At 33.8% G+C, this 17769-nt stretch overlaps 2 protein-coding genes across 6 annotated transcripts; both read right to left on the reverse strand.

The window, feature by feature from the left end:
- Positions 1 to 4866: 4866 nt before the first annotated feature.
- Positions 4867 to 9377, reverse strand: LOC113847455 (ribonuclease P protein subunit p25-like protein). 2 transcript variants are annotated; one of them, XM_027476585.1, is made up of 9 exons: positions 9123 to 9375; positions 8874 to 8996; positions 7502 to 7582; positions 7331 to 7419; positions 7163 to 7237; positions 6110 to 6171; positions 5960 to 6016; positions 5635 to 5811; positions 4867 to 5290 (listed from the first exon to the last, which is right to left on the reverse strand). In XM_027476585.1, the coding sequence occupies exons 2-9, from the start codon at positions 8994 to 8996 to the stop codon at positions 5229 to 5231; spliced, it is 726 nt and encodes a 241-aa protein (XP_027332386.1). In that variant the 5' UTR covers positions 9123 to 9375; the 3' UTR covers positions 4867 to 5228. The 2 variants fall into 2 exon arrangements, with proteins under 2 accessions (XP_027332386.1, XP_027332394.1); XM_027476593.1 differs by having other exon boundaries at positions 4950 to 5290; positions 5960 to 6013; positions 9123 to 9377.
- A 1076-nt stretch (positions 9378 to 10453) lies between these two features.
- On the reverse strand, positions 10454 to 17553 carry LOC113863388 (RNA-binding protein 39). 4 transcript variants are annotated; one of them, XR_003504537.1, is made up of 14 exons: positions 16935 to 17553; positions 15483 to 15561; positions 15314 to 15370; positions 14926 to 14981; positions 13840 to 14068; positions 13527 to 13613; positions 13367 to 13441; positions 13203 to 13283; positions 12214 to 12278; positions 11956 to 12142; positions 11787 to 11875; positions 11554 to 11668; positions 11176 to 11293; positions 10454 to 10781 (listed from the first exon to the last, which is right to left on the reverse strand). XR_003504537.1 is itself a non-coding variant. In XM_027496965.1 (13 exons), the coding sequence occupies exons 1-13, from the start codon at positions 17414 to 17416 to the stop codon at positions 10740 to 10742; spliced, it is 1644 nt and encodes a 547-aa protein (XP_027352766.1). In that variant the 5' UTR covers positions 17417 to 17553; the 3' UTR covers positions 10454 to 10739. The 4 variants fall into 4 exon arrangements, 2 of the variants coding, with proteins under 2 accessions (XP_027352766.1, XP_027352758.1); XM_027496965.1 differs by lacking the exon at positions 11176 to 11293; XM_027496957.1 differs by lacking the exon at positions 11176 to 11293 and having other exon boundaries at positions 10454 to 10796.
- Positions 17554 to 17769: the final 216 nt, after the last annotated feature.

A 17769-nucleotide genomic window follows, 5' to 3' on the forward strand; every position in this document is an offset into this window, starting at 1 on the left:
TTAGCATTTGAAATTGCATAGCAACAAAAAATACACATGAGAACAATTTTGTCTTGGAACAAAAATGACATTTTCCACGAGGGCGAAGAATGAGAGGGGTGGAATGCAGTCTAAAAGTCGAAGGGAAACGTATTCCACAGAGTGAAATTGTTGATTTCTTGGAAGATGACTTTGGGTCAACTCGGTTGGACCACGTGTAATATCACGCCATGTTCCAAAATTATTTTCACCTCTAACCTGTTTGCCATAGTCAAACTGTTAATATCAATAAATATAATATATTGTTCGTGTACATAATAATAGTACATATTCACATGAGCATAACAACCTATATTTGAATCATAAAGTAATAATATTAATATTTTATTAAATAGTATATCAAAAAAAAAATTATACTTAATATTGATACAAATTTTAACAATGATCTATATCTCCAAAATTATTATCTCATTATATAAAAATATGAAATGTGTACATTATATGATTTAATACATGTTATACTTACATGACTGTATAACATTGAAACTTTAAATAATAAAATAACATTGCACCTTGCCTTCATCAGTTAATTGTACAAATATCAACCTATATACAATATGTAGTTTGTGTTTATAATAATAATATTTACTACATATTCACGTAAGCATAACAAATTATATTTGAATTAGAAAGTAACAATATTAATATTTATTAAATAGTATATAATTTTTTTTTATTATATTTAATATTGATCGTACTAAATGTATTAACAATGATATAAAAAAAAATTACAATCATTCCAATATTTATATGAATTGTAAACTAAAGTCTTGAAAAAAAAATCAAGATTATACATGAGTTTACTTTGTTAAGTTTCCTTTCTATTCAAATACAAGATTTCTAAATTAAAGGATGTAGAATAATGGAGTCACAAAATACACAAAACTGATTTAAAAAAAGTTGAAAAGGCTTGTTGCTGGATAAATTTATTTTTTAAGGTGTTTATACAATTAAAATGTGAAGAAGGATAAATCAAACATAAAAAAATAAAAAAATAAAAAAATAAAATGCAAATTACACTTGACTATTATTGGTTATTCTTTTCTCTATTTATTTACAATATTTGTAAATGTAGAAAGAAAGATTAATGGAGCCGCAGAACACACCAAACTAATTTCAAATAATGTAAAGAAAAGAGAATCAAATATGAAAACATGAGAAAATGCAAATGATATCTAACTTTTGTTAGTTAACTTAATTTTCTTCTATTCAAATGCAAGATTTGTAATGGAAGGCAGAAAGACCTTCCAACACAAATAACTAATTTCAAATTTTAAAAAACTATTTAGTAGAAGGTTTATATATATATATATATATATATATATAGAGAGAGAGAGAGAGAGAGAGAGAGAGAGGAAATGATATTCTCACACTAGTGTAAGTCTAAAAACTCTTACACTCGATCTGAGTCTTTCATTTATCTTACATCTAATGATTATTAAGGTAATAAATTATAACTCGTTAGATTTAAGTTAAATGAATAGCTCTAATTGAGGGTAAGAATTTTTAGACTTACATTAGTTTAAGAAGATCTTACTCATATATATATATATATATATATATATATATATATATATAAGAAAGTAAAAAAGAGAATGTGAGATGAATTTTTATCCTTTTCAAATATTAGAGAAAATAAGTTAATTAATTAAAAAATTAAAAATAGATAATAATTTTGATATAAACTAAGACAATATTTAGTTCTTTTAAATTCTGTAAAAAAGGAAGGAATGGAGTATTTTTAATGCATGCATTTTTAAAAACTATTAATTACACTAATTGTTATGAAAAGATGAATTAAAATATTCGTATTGAAATAATTAAAATATATCAACAAGTAATTTAAGTATTTAAAAATATATAACTAAATTAAAATATTATTAAAAATTATATATTTTTAAAAGTAATAAATATTTTGTCTGCGACACAGGGAATGACTTAAATAAGCTGCTAGTGCACAAAAGAAAAAGAGAGAGAGAAGTTGCCAATGATAAAAAAACAGCCGTTAGATATCTGAGAAAATAGTCAATGATAAAAGCATGGTCGTAAGATGAATCAACGGTCAGCATTAACTATGTAATTAATGGGTTAAAAAAGCAAAGACGATGCAGCAAACGACAGCGATGCAACAACTTTGAAGCACAAGTAAAATTGATATATAAGAATGAGAATAGGAATATTCAACTTCTTAACAAGTTCACAGAACCAACCTTGCAACTTCTCAGGACCCCAGTTTTCACAATCTTCATCATCTCTCTCTAAACCAAAAAAACTCATTCATCACGTACCCTAAGATTAAGAACCAAACCAACCCATATCTCAAAATAAAAATATCAATGGAAGATGAATCAGCTTCTTCTCGTAGTAAATCCCGAAATCGTGACCCTTTGGCCAACTCTACCCGTGACATTCTTGTGGCGGCTCATAAGCTTATGCAGCTCAGCGACGAAGATAACAACAATAACAATGATGATCAGGTTGATGTTAATGGCAATAGGAAGAGAATTTCATGTGAAGAAGAGGTTGATCAAAGACCACCAAACGATGAAACTTCAGCGAAGATCAAAGAGATATTTGGCAATGACACTGAGGTGATTGCTCGACCAAAGAAGATGAAGAAATATCGCTCTCTTGCGGTTATATATAAGGTGACAACACCCATTTTTCATTCTGGAAAAGGGAAAAGGTGAACCAACTTACAAGTTAGTGTTATAAAATTTAATTATTCTACAAGCAACTTAACAGTTAGGGTTAATTTTATTATTCTACCAAGAAGCAATTAACCTGCATGATGGTAGGAGGCTAGGCTAATATAAAGTAAAGATCCAAAGTATCTTCGTGTTGCGTGGTTGGTTGGTTTGGATTCCTTGTGAACTGAACCTTTTGTTAATCTTATTATTTTATAATTTCCATTCCAATTGTACATATAGTTGATTTTGTTGCTCCCAAGTCCCAACTGAAAACTGGTGATAGATAGAATGCTAGAATTTTGTTATTTTGTGATAAAAATGAGAGACATCTTATATTCTCAATTCAAAATTATCTGAGGAAGAATTGCGGTAGCCATTAATTCTATGCAGGTTCGTTGTTTGTTTCGTTTTACTTGATATAGTTTTACACGCTGATCGATGAAGTTTTCTACTACGAAGTACAAACACGGGCACATCCATTTCGTATGTTATACACCTAATGTTCCAAAAAGCGACCGTGGATATTCAAGTATATAATTTTCTGTTTTGATATATATATATATATATATATATATATATATATATATATTTCTGCATTCTGCATGCGTTTAATTGTATGCTGTTCTCTACTGAAGGGGGAACTTCATATTGAAAATGCTATACATAACAAATTAAGAAGAGGTGTTTATGGGTTATTTCTATCCCTTATGTACATAAAGTATCTGAATTTTTCATTTTTCGTCACTTATTCCCCAAGAACTGATCTGTCTCCTTCTTAGGCTTAGATTGGACTAGACTGAATACGAGTTTTGGTGAGAACAGTGAATTTTTATGTGCAGGTAGTTCAGCAGGTTATTAATACTAGAGGTTCTATGATGACGAATATATACATGATTGATACTAAAGAGGTTATCTGACGAAGAATAAGTGTTTAGTTCCTATTGTTCATGGTTTGGATTTTAAATTACAGAAAATTTAATTAGAACGGTTTCATTCCTGAATCTTCTGCGCTCAGATTTTTATTTTATCATTGAACTTGGGTGGTAATAGGCGACCACTACACTTGAACCAAACTGCTTCGTAAGTGCCAAAACTTCGTATAATTCAACAATTTCCCAGCCATTTGCTTCTACGCCTATTACCGTGTTAAGAACTGTAGCAATTTTTTCCTTTTTAAAGATTATGAAAGTAATTGTTTTAACTTTTTATGTTAAGCCATGATTGTTTGCATATTTTCAATTAAAGAAAAGGAATACAAATGGAAGAGAATATTGCATGACCATCATTGTCAGTAATAATGCTGATGACCATACTTTGCCCATTTATCCTTCTGTCTCGAGCAAACTTCCATTGAATGGTATAATGTTGGGTCGGTATAGACTAAGCGATGAACAAGTATATGACTTCTCTCTTTTTTGGTATTGAGTACAATTTATTCACGCAATAATTCTTAAGGTTAATCGTTAAAACATATTTGTTTAAGTGTGAAATTATATATATATATATATATAAACATAGTTTTGTCACCTGCAAAAAAATTTTGAAAATTTTTAGTATGATAAAAAGGAGTAGAAAAAGACTCCGACAATTCTTGAAGAAAGTTATTAAAAGAGGTATTTCACAAAATAAACTTTAGATTTATTATTCTAAATTTATAAAAGAATTCAAGCATTTTTAAAATTTAAATTGTAAAAAAGTTACATAGCTATTATAAACTTTTTAAGATATGTTTTCCTTTAAAATATTCCTTCTGTTGTCATGTGTTTGGTTGCTAAATATTGAGTCAACCATCAGCCACTTATAGAACAAAAAGAACGAATCAACCACGTTGTAGATCAGAACTTATGAACCTTGGAAAAATGCTTTGAAATAAAACCCAAAGCGTAGACCGTAAAATCTATAACTGAATTTATAAAAGACCGCACTCAAGATTAATTCCTTGACCTCTACTGCGTCAGACATTCATGTCGTGTTAAGTGTTTTATACTACTAAAGTCGTACTTCAATCATTGATGCTTTTACACGAAGATGATGTGCTAAAGTAGCTGCTAGAATTCAAATTTTTCTGAAGACTTCTTTCTTCTTTTGAGGTGGTTGGTACGGGAAGACTAGTCTATGAGGCCATGAATCTACCCAAAATTTTTAGTATACAATATAGAAATGAAACATCCACTTCAAAGTTCAAACTATGATAATAATAATAAAAAAAAAAACAAAAAAAAAAACACTTACTGCAATAATTCCTAGTAAAAAATTTTACAATTTCAATTTTATGGAAGTCTTTAAACAAAGGAAATATATCTAACTCAACCTACTGAACTTAGCAAAATTATAGAGGTTACAAAGGAAAAGAGCTACAAAAACAAAACTGCAGGAAGACGGTTGCAACACTGAACGCTTCAAATAATACCAACATATAAGCAAATCTCACAAAGAACTAAACAGAGAGGCAACCATCTTCTAACTTAAAATATACATGATAACCAACACCTACTCGATTCAAGCCACCGCTCCCCGGCCACGACCACGTCCACGGCCTCTTCCCCTTCCACGTCCACGGCCTGTAAAACCATCACATAAAAATTATACTACAACGTCCACTCAAGTAGTTTTTAATAGGATGAAAGCTCTAAAAGCTGAAACAAAAGGAAGAAAGGCGCACAGGAAATTAAAAAGACAAGGAAAACAGCAGTGAATTAAAATGAAGTAATTCTGTAGCCTGATTTAATAGGAAGCATAATGTTACTTAAATATCACAGCATAATACGAGACTAAAAGAAACAAATCCATTCAATATGCTGGCACACGCCTGGCTTTTATTAAAATCTCATCCGATAATACAACTGTAATTTAAGCCACAACTTTACTAGCACGAAATCTAAATTTTGAGGATTTGCATGCTTACCACGTGGGGCAGGTGGTACATCATATTCACCATAGTCATAGTACCCAACCGGCTGGGGACCATAGCCTCGTCCTCGTCCCCGTAAACCACGCCCCCTTGCACGGCCACGCCCTCTGCCACCATAGCCACGTCCACCATCCCAGCCATCACCATAATCCATACCCCCATTGTAAATTCCTAGGTAGAACAGATTGTGTTCAAGTAAGCAACATTCTAAAAGAAACCACAACCACAAAAAGGAGCTCATGAAAGTATTTCTGCTCATTCCAAAATCCATACTCCAGCCATTTAGAGTGAATAAGTGAAACAAAGTACTTGTCAATACCTCTACCCCTGCCCCTTCCACGACCACGTCCTCTTCCTCGCATCCTTGGTGAGCCTTCTGTATCAGATCATATTAAAGTCAACATGCCAATTGCCACAATTACCACAGAACATTCGTTCAAAGATTGAAAGAAAAAGGCTATTGATTCACCTCCTTCCTCTTCATATTCATTCAAAGGCTTTACTTGATCAGCTGGTAGCGGAGGTTGGTATCTGCATGAGGAAAAAAAATTAAATTCTTGCCAACAGGTGGATATAATAAAATACAACCCAATCACTCTAAACCAATGGGAGGGACCCTATCCTCCACCAAGGCTCCCCACCTCCTCCCACAAAGGGCTAATATCCTAGTTTCAGCCCCAGGTACAAAGTATAGAACACAGGTTTGTGGTCTGGTTAGATATGTAACAAACTAACTGAAACAAAAGAAATATCTTCTTTTCATCAACACAACCAAGCACATTACAAATATTCTCAGAGAACATAGATCTTCCAGTAAGTTCAATATTTACAAGATTGAATATTTAATATGCTCATAAGACTTCTAACATAGAAGACAACCAGGCTTGTAAATCACGACTAGACTTACAGGATTGAAAATTTAATAGAATCCATTAGTAGGAGCCAAAAAAATAGAAAAGCAAAAAACAAAAAGTGCAAACTTGCTAGCGCCTTCAATTGATACACTACAAAGTTGATGAAGTTGAACCTCCCATCAGACTACACGAAAATCAGACAGAATAAGCAAAACACCATCATAGACCTTTACTTCAAACTTGAAATCAAGGATCCAATATGTTCCCTTGTCCTCAACACAGTATTTTAAAAACTTAGTAGAAGTCAAATGCCAGCCAGGCCTTTAATTTTTTTGAATCAAGGATATTATGTATGAAATAAGGGAGGTTAAACTGCAAGAAACATTTACATAATTCAAATTCACTCAAATGTGTTTAAATTAAAAAACAATTGGCCCTCTCACGTGAACTTTGCACAAGTAATTTACCAGAAAAAGTGGAAAAAAAAAACATTTAATTTATGAGCATAATGATCATGATTCATAAAAGAGAGTAATGAAGCCAAACTTAACCAGTGATCTAGTAGCTTGACTCACAAATAAGCCAGCCAGTTAAAATACAAATACATGGCACAAAAAAAATACATTAAAAGATAAAGATGTCACATGAGATATCACACAAGTTCTCACCCTGTGGAGGAAGTATCCAGTTCTTTCTTTGACAAGGTGATGGTGATCATTGAAACATGGCGAGTAGTCTCCAAACTGGGAAAGTAAAATACAACCAAAACTATCACTTCCCAACACACAGAAATAAGGTATTTGATAAGGTAGCATAGAAGAAACAACAATCCATACGGAAGAAGGCCCTCTTCTAGTGGTTCCCATGTGTCAGTTATATCAGTTGATCCAATTAGTGTGTTTTGATGCAGACCAACAATTCTTCTCTGAAACAAGAAACAGAGCAGTCATAAAAGAAAGATAAACAAATGCAGACCAACATACTGCATAAGATACAGATCCTCCCACCTTGATCAGCTCAGCAATCATTACAGTCTTATTTATTGCACGTCCCATTGCTTTGAGAACAATTTCATCAGATCCTTTCTCCTATAAAAAATACATACAAAACAGGATAAAATGTTACATAAAAATAGTAATATAACAGCTTTTTCTACATAAATTGATACTTGCACGTATTTATTGCACCAAAAATAATATAATGGAGAAATCCTAGCACCAGCAGAAAATTGATATAAATGAAATAAACAAATAATAGAAGTAAACAGAGAGAAGTAGCCCTAAGCAACAAACAAGGTCGTCCTAAGAGGGAAGCTGATTATTCTAACAGTAAGATAATTACAAAATATAACCTGTCTGAAAGGATGAGTTATCAAGCATCAAAATCAGAGAAGTAAAGGACTATTGTCTTGAATGGTTTGATGTATGCTTAAAAACGAAAATTTCAGAGTACATTTCGACAGAAAATTGCATAAATATTTATCCTTCAATTTTTCAGCCCCAGGGCGTGTTTGCAGCAGGGATAGCATGGGGAGAAGTCTTAAAGAGAATAAAATTTATAGAGGGGAGGGATCAAACGTTTGGTATACCAGTTTTGGAAAGGAGCAAACCCTAAGAAAGGAAATTTTGCCCCCATTAAGGAGTTAACAAGTCAGGCACAAAGTACTGCTCTCTCAACCCGCACACTATCGTTCCAACCATCACTCTCTTTACTCGTGTATGCTCTACACTCTATCATCTCTCTCCGGCTCTGATTGTTCTCCTGTCAGTCAACACTCTGACTCAAATAGTGCTCATTGTTTTTTCTCTCTGACATCAGACGTGATGATTTACCAGAAACTTCTCTTCATTGAATTTACAGATTTTTTTTTATCACTGGTTTTCTTTACTGATGTGTGAGTCATTCCCCAAAAGTTCAATTCTCTTTTCTGTTATCAGATTCTTTAACTGACAACTGATTTTCAAGCTCTCTTTTCTGGGTTCACGATGTTCTCATGTTTTGTTATGATTATGTTTGGTTTCAGATATATTAGAGTGATTAAGTCATCTAGACACTCCACTCTGTGACTAGTGGGTAAGATTCTATTTGTGAACTAAGCGCACCTAACTTTAAGGGTTTATTAAAACATAAATCTCAAAAAAATTACTCATTTTACAACACACCAAACACGTGAAAAAAAATTACATCAACAAGATGAAAAGTTTGTCCCTTAAATATATATTATAAAAAAGGCACCCTAACGTTAAGGTGATACAGAACAAGCAGTGTAAGTATTTACACGAGGCATACACACAGTGAAAATTTGCACCTTAAGACAGTAATTTCAACAGTAATTATGTCTTAAAAATGCAGAGGAAGATGGGAATAAGTGATAGAAACCTGAAGGAGAGTGGTGGCGTAGGTGATATAATTCCTCATCCTTCCTTGAGTAGTAATGCGTATCTCGTTCTCGTTTATAGGACTCTCAGCCTTGGGCTTCTCTACCCTCTGATACCTATCCATCTAAAGGGAAAAAGGAAACGGAAAATCAATTTTAAAAAACAAAGCATCGATTATGGTGCGTAGTGGCCGAGAAAGATGAAATCGGAGGATGCTAATAGCTAGGGTTTAAAGAATGATGTGAAATACCGTTGTGTTGTGCGTGAGAGTCTGGAGGATATGCTAATGTTACCAACCACTCACTCACTCACTCGCTTCTTCTGAGTAGGCAAAGGCAGGTTTTGGGGATATGGGGGGGGTTTGTGTTTGTGGTTTGAAATTTAGGCTTCGAAAGAGAGAAAGAAAGGCTAAGCTGCTGTGGTTGCAGTCTCTATGACTATGACTAAGAATGGTATAACAAAGCAGAGGAAAAAGGCTGATGAGTAGGGCTATGAGTCGCGGTCTTATCGCCGAAGAGATCGCCAAACTCCCCTTCCGAGTTGCAATCCTCAATGGGCTTTGTTGGGCCAGCCTACCTATTCTTATTATTTTCCACTCAAATAATTTATATTTATGGAAAAGGTTATTCATACTATGTCGCAGGAAAATTACAACTAGCGTGATTAGATGTTAAATTTATTACAATAGTATTTTCAACTACGTAACTTTCATTATTTTAATGATTAGTAAAGTTATTAAATTATTTAATTATGGTTAGAATAATTTTAATTTCACCATCAACACCTCCTCATGATCTGAGTGAAAGGGATACAATCTCTTAAATATGCACATTGTTTTTTAATCATGAAATTTAACAGGTGAGAGATTTCGCCTCAATACTTAACTGTACTTTCGGAGATTAATTTTTGTTTCCTCTTTTATAAAATAGAAAAAAACTTGTTTGACAAGTGTAATTTTTAAAACCTGTTTTCGAAAACTGAAGTTTTGATCAAAACACCTTTTTTATGAATCTGTCTTTTTTCTTCTTTTACTCCCCTTTATTTCCTTTAAAAAACAGTTTATAAAAATTATTTTACAATATAGTTTTTAAAATCTAAAACTAAAAACCGAAAGTACAGTCAAACAATCCCTAAGAAACTGAAAAAAATCTTAACAAATTTCTGAATTACTAGGATAAGAATTTTTAACATATTAAATGTATTTACTTTTTTAAATAATCATTATATATATATATATATATATATATATATATATAACATTACACTAGTTTATTCATCTCAGTTTCAATTACAATATTTTTATTTTATCTTTTATTTTTACTATTAAATCAACATCCTAAAGCTGATTATTAATATTGTCTAATGTCATCCAACTAGTATATTCCCATTTTTACTAAAACTCAGTTTCCCTAAAAAGAATAATGAAAAAAAAAAAAGGCCAATTACTACCTTGTGAATGCGCTAATTTTCTTACTGTCTGTAGGTTCTTTTATTATTCTTACGGTAGTTACACTAGAACCCTCGGAACAATAGAAATTTGATTCAGATCAAATTTTGATTTCAAATTCATATCTAACTTGGAAAAATAAAACCCCATTTAGATGGAAACCAGTGGTCCAGGAGCAGCAAAACAAGAATATAAAAAAGATAAAGCCAAGGCACTATGGTTAAAATACATTTGAGTTGACATCTAGTAAATTACTGATCATGAATATCACCACCTGGACAGTAGAATTTGTGTGATCATACATCTAATAGTAGAAGTCATGAATCAAAATTTATAAACTAAACTCAATTTCTGAAAACTAAAACGAGAAAAATATGCAGATGATCTTCTTTGAGGGCCACTAGGTCTGTAAGCACTTCTTCAAGCTTCCCCTTTAAACTTGGCTTCGTATATCTGAGGTTGCTGCAAAACAAACAACTACTCTTGAAATACTCGTTTATAAAAAAAATGTGCAGCAAAACCACAAGCATGCTATTTTATGATCAATTTATGTACCCCCACTAGTACACCTTCACATATAATAGCATTCGAATTTAACTTGACTCTGAAAATTGCCCGTGTAACTCAAGTTGTGTGGTAACAAGGTGATGTGCACAGAGTACTACTACACAGCAAGGCACAGGGACTAAAGCGCTCATCTGCTAGTAACTCAATAATGGCCAATGAAATAAACATCTCTATCTTAGCATAACTAACTTTCCTAGTTCATAATCTTAACACCATATAAAAAGTAGTGAAGGTATAAATAATATGCAATTGAAACAAGTCTTGTAACAATGAATGCACAAACATTCACCATCAATCAGCATATATGTTGACAACAGAGTTGGTTCAACTGAAAAGGATCACACCACTTAATTTGAAAGAACAGAGTTTGATTCCCCCAGCTTATCAGGTCAAATGATTCCCCAACCCTTCAAGAGAAGGTACCCAATAAACCAATCAAGCTTTTATTATATTGCAAAGCAGATTGCAATATATCCCATTAAATTTGGTTAAATCACACTGACATCCCTTGTTTTGTAAATTCCATTGACATTGATCTCCCCAGTTTCCACACACAAACCCTTCATATGAAACAATGGAGATCAGCACAAGTCTCACTGTAATTTACTTGTTTTAAATTTGCAAATCTGTACAAAAAGCCATCAGGGAACTTAAGACAAACACATACCATGAAGATAGCTGAAATCAATCTGCGTGCAAACCACCTCATGTGCATTGCACGTTGAGCAGCACTTGCTGCTTCCACCGTTTCGAACTGCAAATAAACAAAACCTGCACTTCTTCTGTATACAAGAATAATCAATTCATAAATGGCAAGTATGCACAAAATGAAAATGGGAAAAGTAATATAAAAGAAGGGATAGACATTCATGGACGAGTGCTACAAATTCATGAACTTACTTGTCAACATAGATATGCTTCACCCTCCCAAATTTAGAACACTCTTCTTCTACATCCTCTTTAATGTCTAGATCAAAATCTGGTTCCGTCTTCATATTGTAATATTAGATATTAGTACTTCGTTAAATGAAAGAGCAAAGGGTGATTGTAATCATCAGTTAATCCTCACCTCAGTGGTTGGATCGAACATATTCTTCAACAGTAAACACTCACTGGGATTTCCAACAGGTTCTGCCACTTGGGTAGGTATAACTTGAGTTGGGAGAGTTGGTGGGGGTGAGATACCTGGATTACCAATGGGCATGCTAATAGCCTGTTGAACAGGTGCTGATCCGTTCACAATGGGTAGACCAATGCTGCAGTGTTTGGATTCTGTTAAGATAACGGATGAGTTTACAAAATATGAGAGAAAGATATTTAGACAAACCTAGCAGCAATGCCAGAGCGGTCCAGCTTCTGCATAAGCAATGCTCTTGATTGGGCATTTAAAGCCTGCATATAGCATAAAGCATAATACATGAGCAAGAATTCACTGCCAAGAAAAGAATAGATAAAAGTAACATTTGGCCCATTTTTCTGGACCTTTTTTCTTCCTTAGGGCCCCTATAGAACCACTTCTTCCAGATGGAGAGGATTCCGAAACGGAAATCTCCAACCAATCGTTAGGAGAAACTAGGTCCAACACAATTTTAGAAAAGCTCTTAACAGTAAAAGTAGCCTTTTTAATGAACAAAGAATAGAGTTTCTGTGGAAGATCTTCTGCTTTTAAGAAGAAAAGCCTAAAGAAGCCAATTAATACACTGCCAAAATGATATAGTTATTAAGGGGAAAAAACATTGAAAGAGGGGAATGGGTAGAAAAGAGGTCATAACAGTTCCTTAACCACTACCACCCTGCCCCAGAATCTCAGATAGAAAAAATTTGCAGTTTCTGACTGCAGCATAAGTGGAAGCAGAAAAAAATAAATACTTAAGATTTTGAACCAGATCAGGGAAGAGGGAATGTTGGAAGGACCTACTTCTAAGCCTAGTGAATATGGAAAAGCATACACAATTAACAAGACATCCTTAGTATATGCTTTGAATGACATCTTCAATTAATAATGCCTTAGCATTTATTTACTTAGTAAAGAAAAACAAAAATGGTCAACACTCAACACAACAGAACTAAAGCTCCAATATATGTATCTATCAAATAGCAACAAGCCACTCATCAATCTCCAAATATTTTAAGCTAGAATTATTAGACACTAAGAGTAATATTGAAACAAACAAAACTTCGATCAATCAAGCCTAACAAGCTGGATTAAAAAAATCCACCAATATAAAATTATTGTAAGATGAGAAATAAAGCTCACTGCACATTGTCCTGCAGGAACCAATTATCTTTTCAAGTTTTAAATAAGGGAACACTTACCAATCCACCTTCATCATCATCAAAGTCTGCAGATTTTGCAGTTGTATCTTGGTTTCCAACATGATCTGTTACAGATGAAACCTGTGTTTGATAAACAGCATTAATTACAAACTAAATGACAAGAAAAGTGAGAAAAACAAATAGACTCACAGAAGCATTTCTACCTTGATAGTCCTCCCAGCGATTTCCAATTTTCCATTTAAACTCTGAGCAGCCTTGGCATGCTCAAGATGGGCAAACTGTCCAAGAATTAATATATAAAATAGATAAGTAACAATTATTATTGGAAAAAACACTTTTTTAAGTTAAGTGCTAGAAACGAACTTGAACAAACCCAAAACCCTTGCAATGTCCTGTCTCCAAGTCAAGAGGCAGTTGTACAAGCTCCACTGGACCAAATGGCTCAAAAATCTAAAGAAAAAATGTGTCAAAACTACTTGTTACAAAATTATTTTTGTTAAAGTTTGACAGCAGACTAGGTGCACTGAACCAGTTTAGAGGAAAACTACTTGGTTGTTTTTTGCATGTATATTTTAATTAAATAATTGGTTGGTTCTCTACATTCATATTCCAAATGATGAATGGAAATAATGATAACCATGTCAAACGTATCCACCAGACAGCAAAAACCACATACCTCTCTCAACTGACTCTCAGTCATGTTGAAGTGAAGGTTCCCCACGTACAGTTTTCTGTCCACAGCTCCATATGGTCCTGCTATCCCAGCACCTCCACTAGTCGTATTAGATTGAACAAGGTTCTTTTCAGCCTCAGAAGGTTTGACCATTACAGGTTGTCCGAGAAGAAGTTGGCCAGAGAGCGCAATTGCCATTGGCACTGACATTGCATCATAAAATTCAATATACCTGCAGCCTCATCAAGAACCTATATCAAGTTTTCAGAACTACAAAATACAAACTGTTCAATCAAAACTTACAAAGCAGACAGCAAAGATGTAGGGAAACAAAAACTCTAGTGCAGACAGCTCAAGCTGCAAGTATCTTTTGATGCATCTGACTCATGCAAAGAAAATGTTAGCCTGACATAATAAAGATATAAAACTAAAGCATATATTTCAATCAAGCGGGAATATGACCATATTAGAAAGAAGAGAACATAGGAACCACTACGACAGGGAAGATTAGGTAACCAGTAACTCATCTTCACTTATAGATGTGCAAGTGAGCAAATCAAATGCTAAGAAGTGGAACCCAACTTAAGGCCGGCCTAATACTGCAGCCCACTAGTCAGAAATTCTGAAAGCCAAACAGCACCAAATTTATATGCATTGCATCTAGATACCTACTGACCATCCGCTCCACATCCCACCCCCCCCCCCAAAAAATAAATAAATAAAAACAATGTAGAAGAAAATTCCCTCCAAAACAACCCTACTGAGAAATATGTAATAACCAGTTCAAGTGATATAAACTGAAAAGGTTCAACAACAAAAGAAAGAAAACCTCACTGTATGTGTATGGCAAACGTAGAGGAAGAAAATTGGGAAAGGACCAAAAAGAAAACCAGGATTATGTCATCTACCTTGAGTACGCAGCATGAATTGATTAAACATGAGTGCAAGGTATTCCCATCATCCCTCATCATTATCGCATTGCTAGTCCATTTAAGAATACAGTTAAACATGATTCTTGAAAGTTGATATCCTAATACCACAATAGCGCATGCATATGAAGAATAAATTATTTTACAAGAAAGCACATACCCAACTCCTTTGGAACGTCTTGAGTTCCTATCCATGATCAGACGAACATCCCTGACCTGAAAATAAGGGATATTTGATGTAAATAGAAATGAGGAATTACCATATGATAGAGGAAGTAAGGAAGATACAAGACATTCATTTCACTCTAAAAATGCAAACAACTACATCGAGGGGTTAAAAATATTCACATAACCTCTTATCCACTCACAGCATATAGAGTGTTAAACACAATAAAGTCACTGTACTACTCAAAACCAAAGCCCCAGCAAAGAATATTGATTGTTATCAGCCTATCACTCCATACAATGGCAGCACGAATCATCTCCCACTTGTAAATAGTAAAACATGATATAAAATAAACTGTATGCAAAAATTTAAATCAACTGACCTTGCCAGCTTTTGAGAAGAACTCATAAACATCCCTCTCTGTTGCCTTTAAGGGCATCTGTAATCACGATATGGCAAATCAAATAATCATCAGAAAAGGATGCCAAATTCCCTCCTAAGATATCAGATGTTATAATATTTATAACAAATAAAAGGGCCAACCAATCAACCTGATAAGCAAAAACAGTTCTCTGATCCCTTTCTGGATCTGCCTCAGGCTCCACTGCCTCTTTCTTTTCCCTAAATTTCCTGCAATTCAAATTAAGATTTAGCTATAAGAAAATATGTATAGAGAAATTCATCGAATTTAAACCTGATATTCAATTTGGACAATTTGCAGCATAAATCCAAACGTACATTGATAATAATAGAGTCCAAAACAGCACCTAATCTTGAGAGGGAGTAATGTCTCAAAATCATAACTGTAACCATTATTCCAAAATATATTGTTAATACAACAGTCCAAAGTAGCATTTAATCCTATAATATCCATACACACCAGCGCCCCTAGTCAGAAATTTTTTGTTCCTTGAGATAAATTAGTCAAACTCAAAACTATATGGGTCCTAACATTCAAAAAGAGCAAGCATCAACCTAGCTACTTGTGTAACTCAAAACTTGTCCCTAAAGGACAAACCCATACTTATGTTAAGTGATTATATGGATGAAATTTACATCTACCTCTAGAATGGTGAGCAATTAACAAGGTGAACACCTCACTCAGATAATACAAACAACAAGCAAAAATGAATTCAATCAAAACTGAAAATTTTCAAAAAAAAAAATGGCTCCACAAAAATGTTTTGTGCGCTTCCTTAAACCAAACAGCGCTCTCAGTTCCCTATTCCACCCCCTCCTTTTGAAAGGAAAAATGGATTGGACAAAACGTCAAGAGATATTAAGCTAAGGTTAACCACACCACCATGGATAATAGAATATCATAAAAATGATATTAATCGTGTAACTTCACTTTATTGTCTATGTTTCCATATTCTATACAATTTTTTTCTGCTGTATCCATAACCTAGTTTTTTAAAATATTGCGTTACCAGTCATACCCATAATACTCAAGCCAGAACCCATGAAGATGTAACTTAGCATACCCTTTATGAGTATTTCCCTAAGATGTACTAATATTACTATATATACATATTATATATATATATATATGTCAGATCTCCTTACACTAAGTCTTAGTGTAAAAGCTCTTACACTAGTCTTTCATTTAACTTACATCTAATGGGTTATAATTAGACATAAGATAAATAAAAGGCTTAGATAGACTGTAAAAGTTTTTAGACATACAACGGCCTAAGAAGATACTTCCCCATATGTGTATATATAATTTAAACATGCTTGCAAGTCATTTCTAAGGGTGAATAGTCAATTGTAGTTAATACATATATGATAAGTAACACACTCGTTCTTTTATCAATCATATAACAACTTCACCACATGTGCACCAAGCCTGAGCTGAAAACACTGGTTAAAGAACACAAATAGCCCATGAAAATAAAGCAAATCACTGGTGCAGTTGATGAAGGACCCAAAATTGGAGCGAAAAAGTCAAAAACGAAATTGGCGAACAATAAGCAAAATCAGGTTGAGGAAAAGAACATTACCGGTTATCTCTCATGTCGAAATCACGCTCTCTCTCTCTATCTCGCTCAGAACGACTCCTGCTCCTCCTAGACCTCTCTTTCTCCTCTCGTTCTCGTTCTCTCTCCGTTCTCTCTCTGTCTCTGTCCCTTTCTCTCCTATCCCTCTCCTTGTCCTTCTCTCTCCGATCCCTCTCTTTGTCTCTCTCCTTCTCTCTATCCCTGACTCTGCTACTTCTCTCACCGTCTTTATCTCTGTCTCTGTCTCTGCTACTCTTATGGCGGTCCTTGTCGCGGTCATCGCGATCCTTATCCTTCTTGGAGCCATTCTCGTCGTCGCCTCTGGACCTCTTGCTCTTCCTTTCTTCGGTGGCATCGTCGATCTCCTCGCGCTTTCTGTAGCTCCTTTCGGTCTTGTCGCTGCTCTCCTTCTTCTTCTTGCTCGAGTCTTTGTCCTCTTGCTCTTCCACTGTCTTCTCCAAGTAATCGTACTCGTCGAAGTCCATTGCTGCTTCTTGTCTCGAATTGAAGATTCTCAAATTCTAGGGTTTTTGTTTTTGGGGTTTTCTTCTCTCCAGATAGGAAACGAAAACAGGACGGATTTGGTTGGCTCCTCCGGTCTCCCTAATCTATAAACTATAAAATATTAAGAAAAATAAAATAAGATAGAAAACCGGAAATTCATGTTCCAATTCATTCAATTGGAAAAATTAATAAATAACTTTTGTAAATTATATAAAAAAATATGATAAAAACATATTAATATATTCTTTAACAAGGGTCGTGATATTTATAAAAAAGAATTAAACAAGTTAATACACTGCGTAAATATTTATGAACACAAGTAAAATATTAAAAA

This window comes from Abrus precatorius, unplaced genomic scaffold (assembly GCF_003935025.1).
Source record: "Abrus precatorius isolate BTA unplaced genomic scaffold, Abrus_2018 Scaffold10, whole genome shotgun sequence".
NCBI lineage: Eukaryota > Viridiplantae > Streptophyta > Magnoliopsida > Fabales > Fabaceae > Abrus > Abrus precatorius.

Excerpts from the sequence above, each read along its gene's own strand:
- LOC113847455 (XM_027476585.1), bottom strand. The coding sequence starts at position 8,996 with ATGGATAGGTATCAGAGGGTAGAGAAGCCCAAGGCTGAGAGTCCTATA. Across the intron at positions 6,017-6,109 it reads TGAATATGAAGAGGAAGGAG|AAGGCTCACCAAGGATGCGA; the intron begins GTGAATCAATAG and ends GATCTGATACAG. Across the intron at positions 5,291-5,634 it reads TGTACCACCTGCCCCACGTG|GCCGTGGACGTGGAAGGGGA; the intron begins GTAAGCATGCAA and ends ATGGTTTTACAG.
- LOC113863388 (XM_027496957.1), bottom strand. The coding sequence starts at position 17,416 with ATGGACTTCGACGAGTACGATTACTTGGAGAAGACAGTGGAAGAGCAA. Across the intron at positions 15,371-15,482 it reads GAACTGTTTTTGCTTATCAG|ATGCCCTTAAAGGCAACAGA; the intron begins GTTGATTGGTTG and ends TCGTGATTACAG. Across the intron at positions 12,279-13,202 it reads ATGATGATGAAGGTGGATTG|GCTTTAAATGCCCAATCAAG; the intron begins GTAAGTGTTCCC and ends TGCTATATGCAG.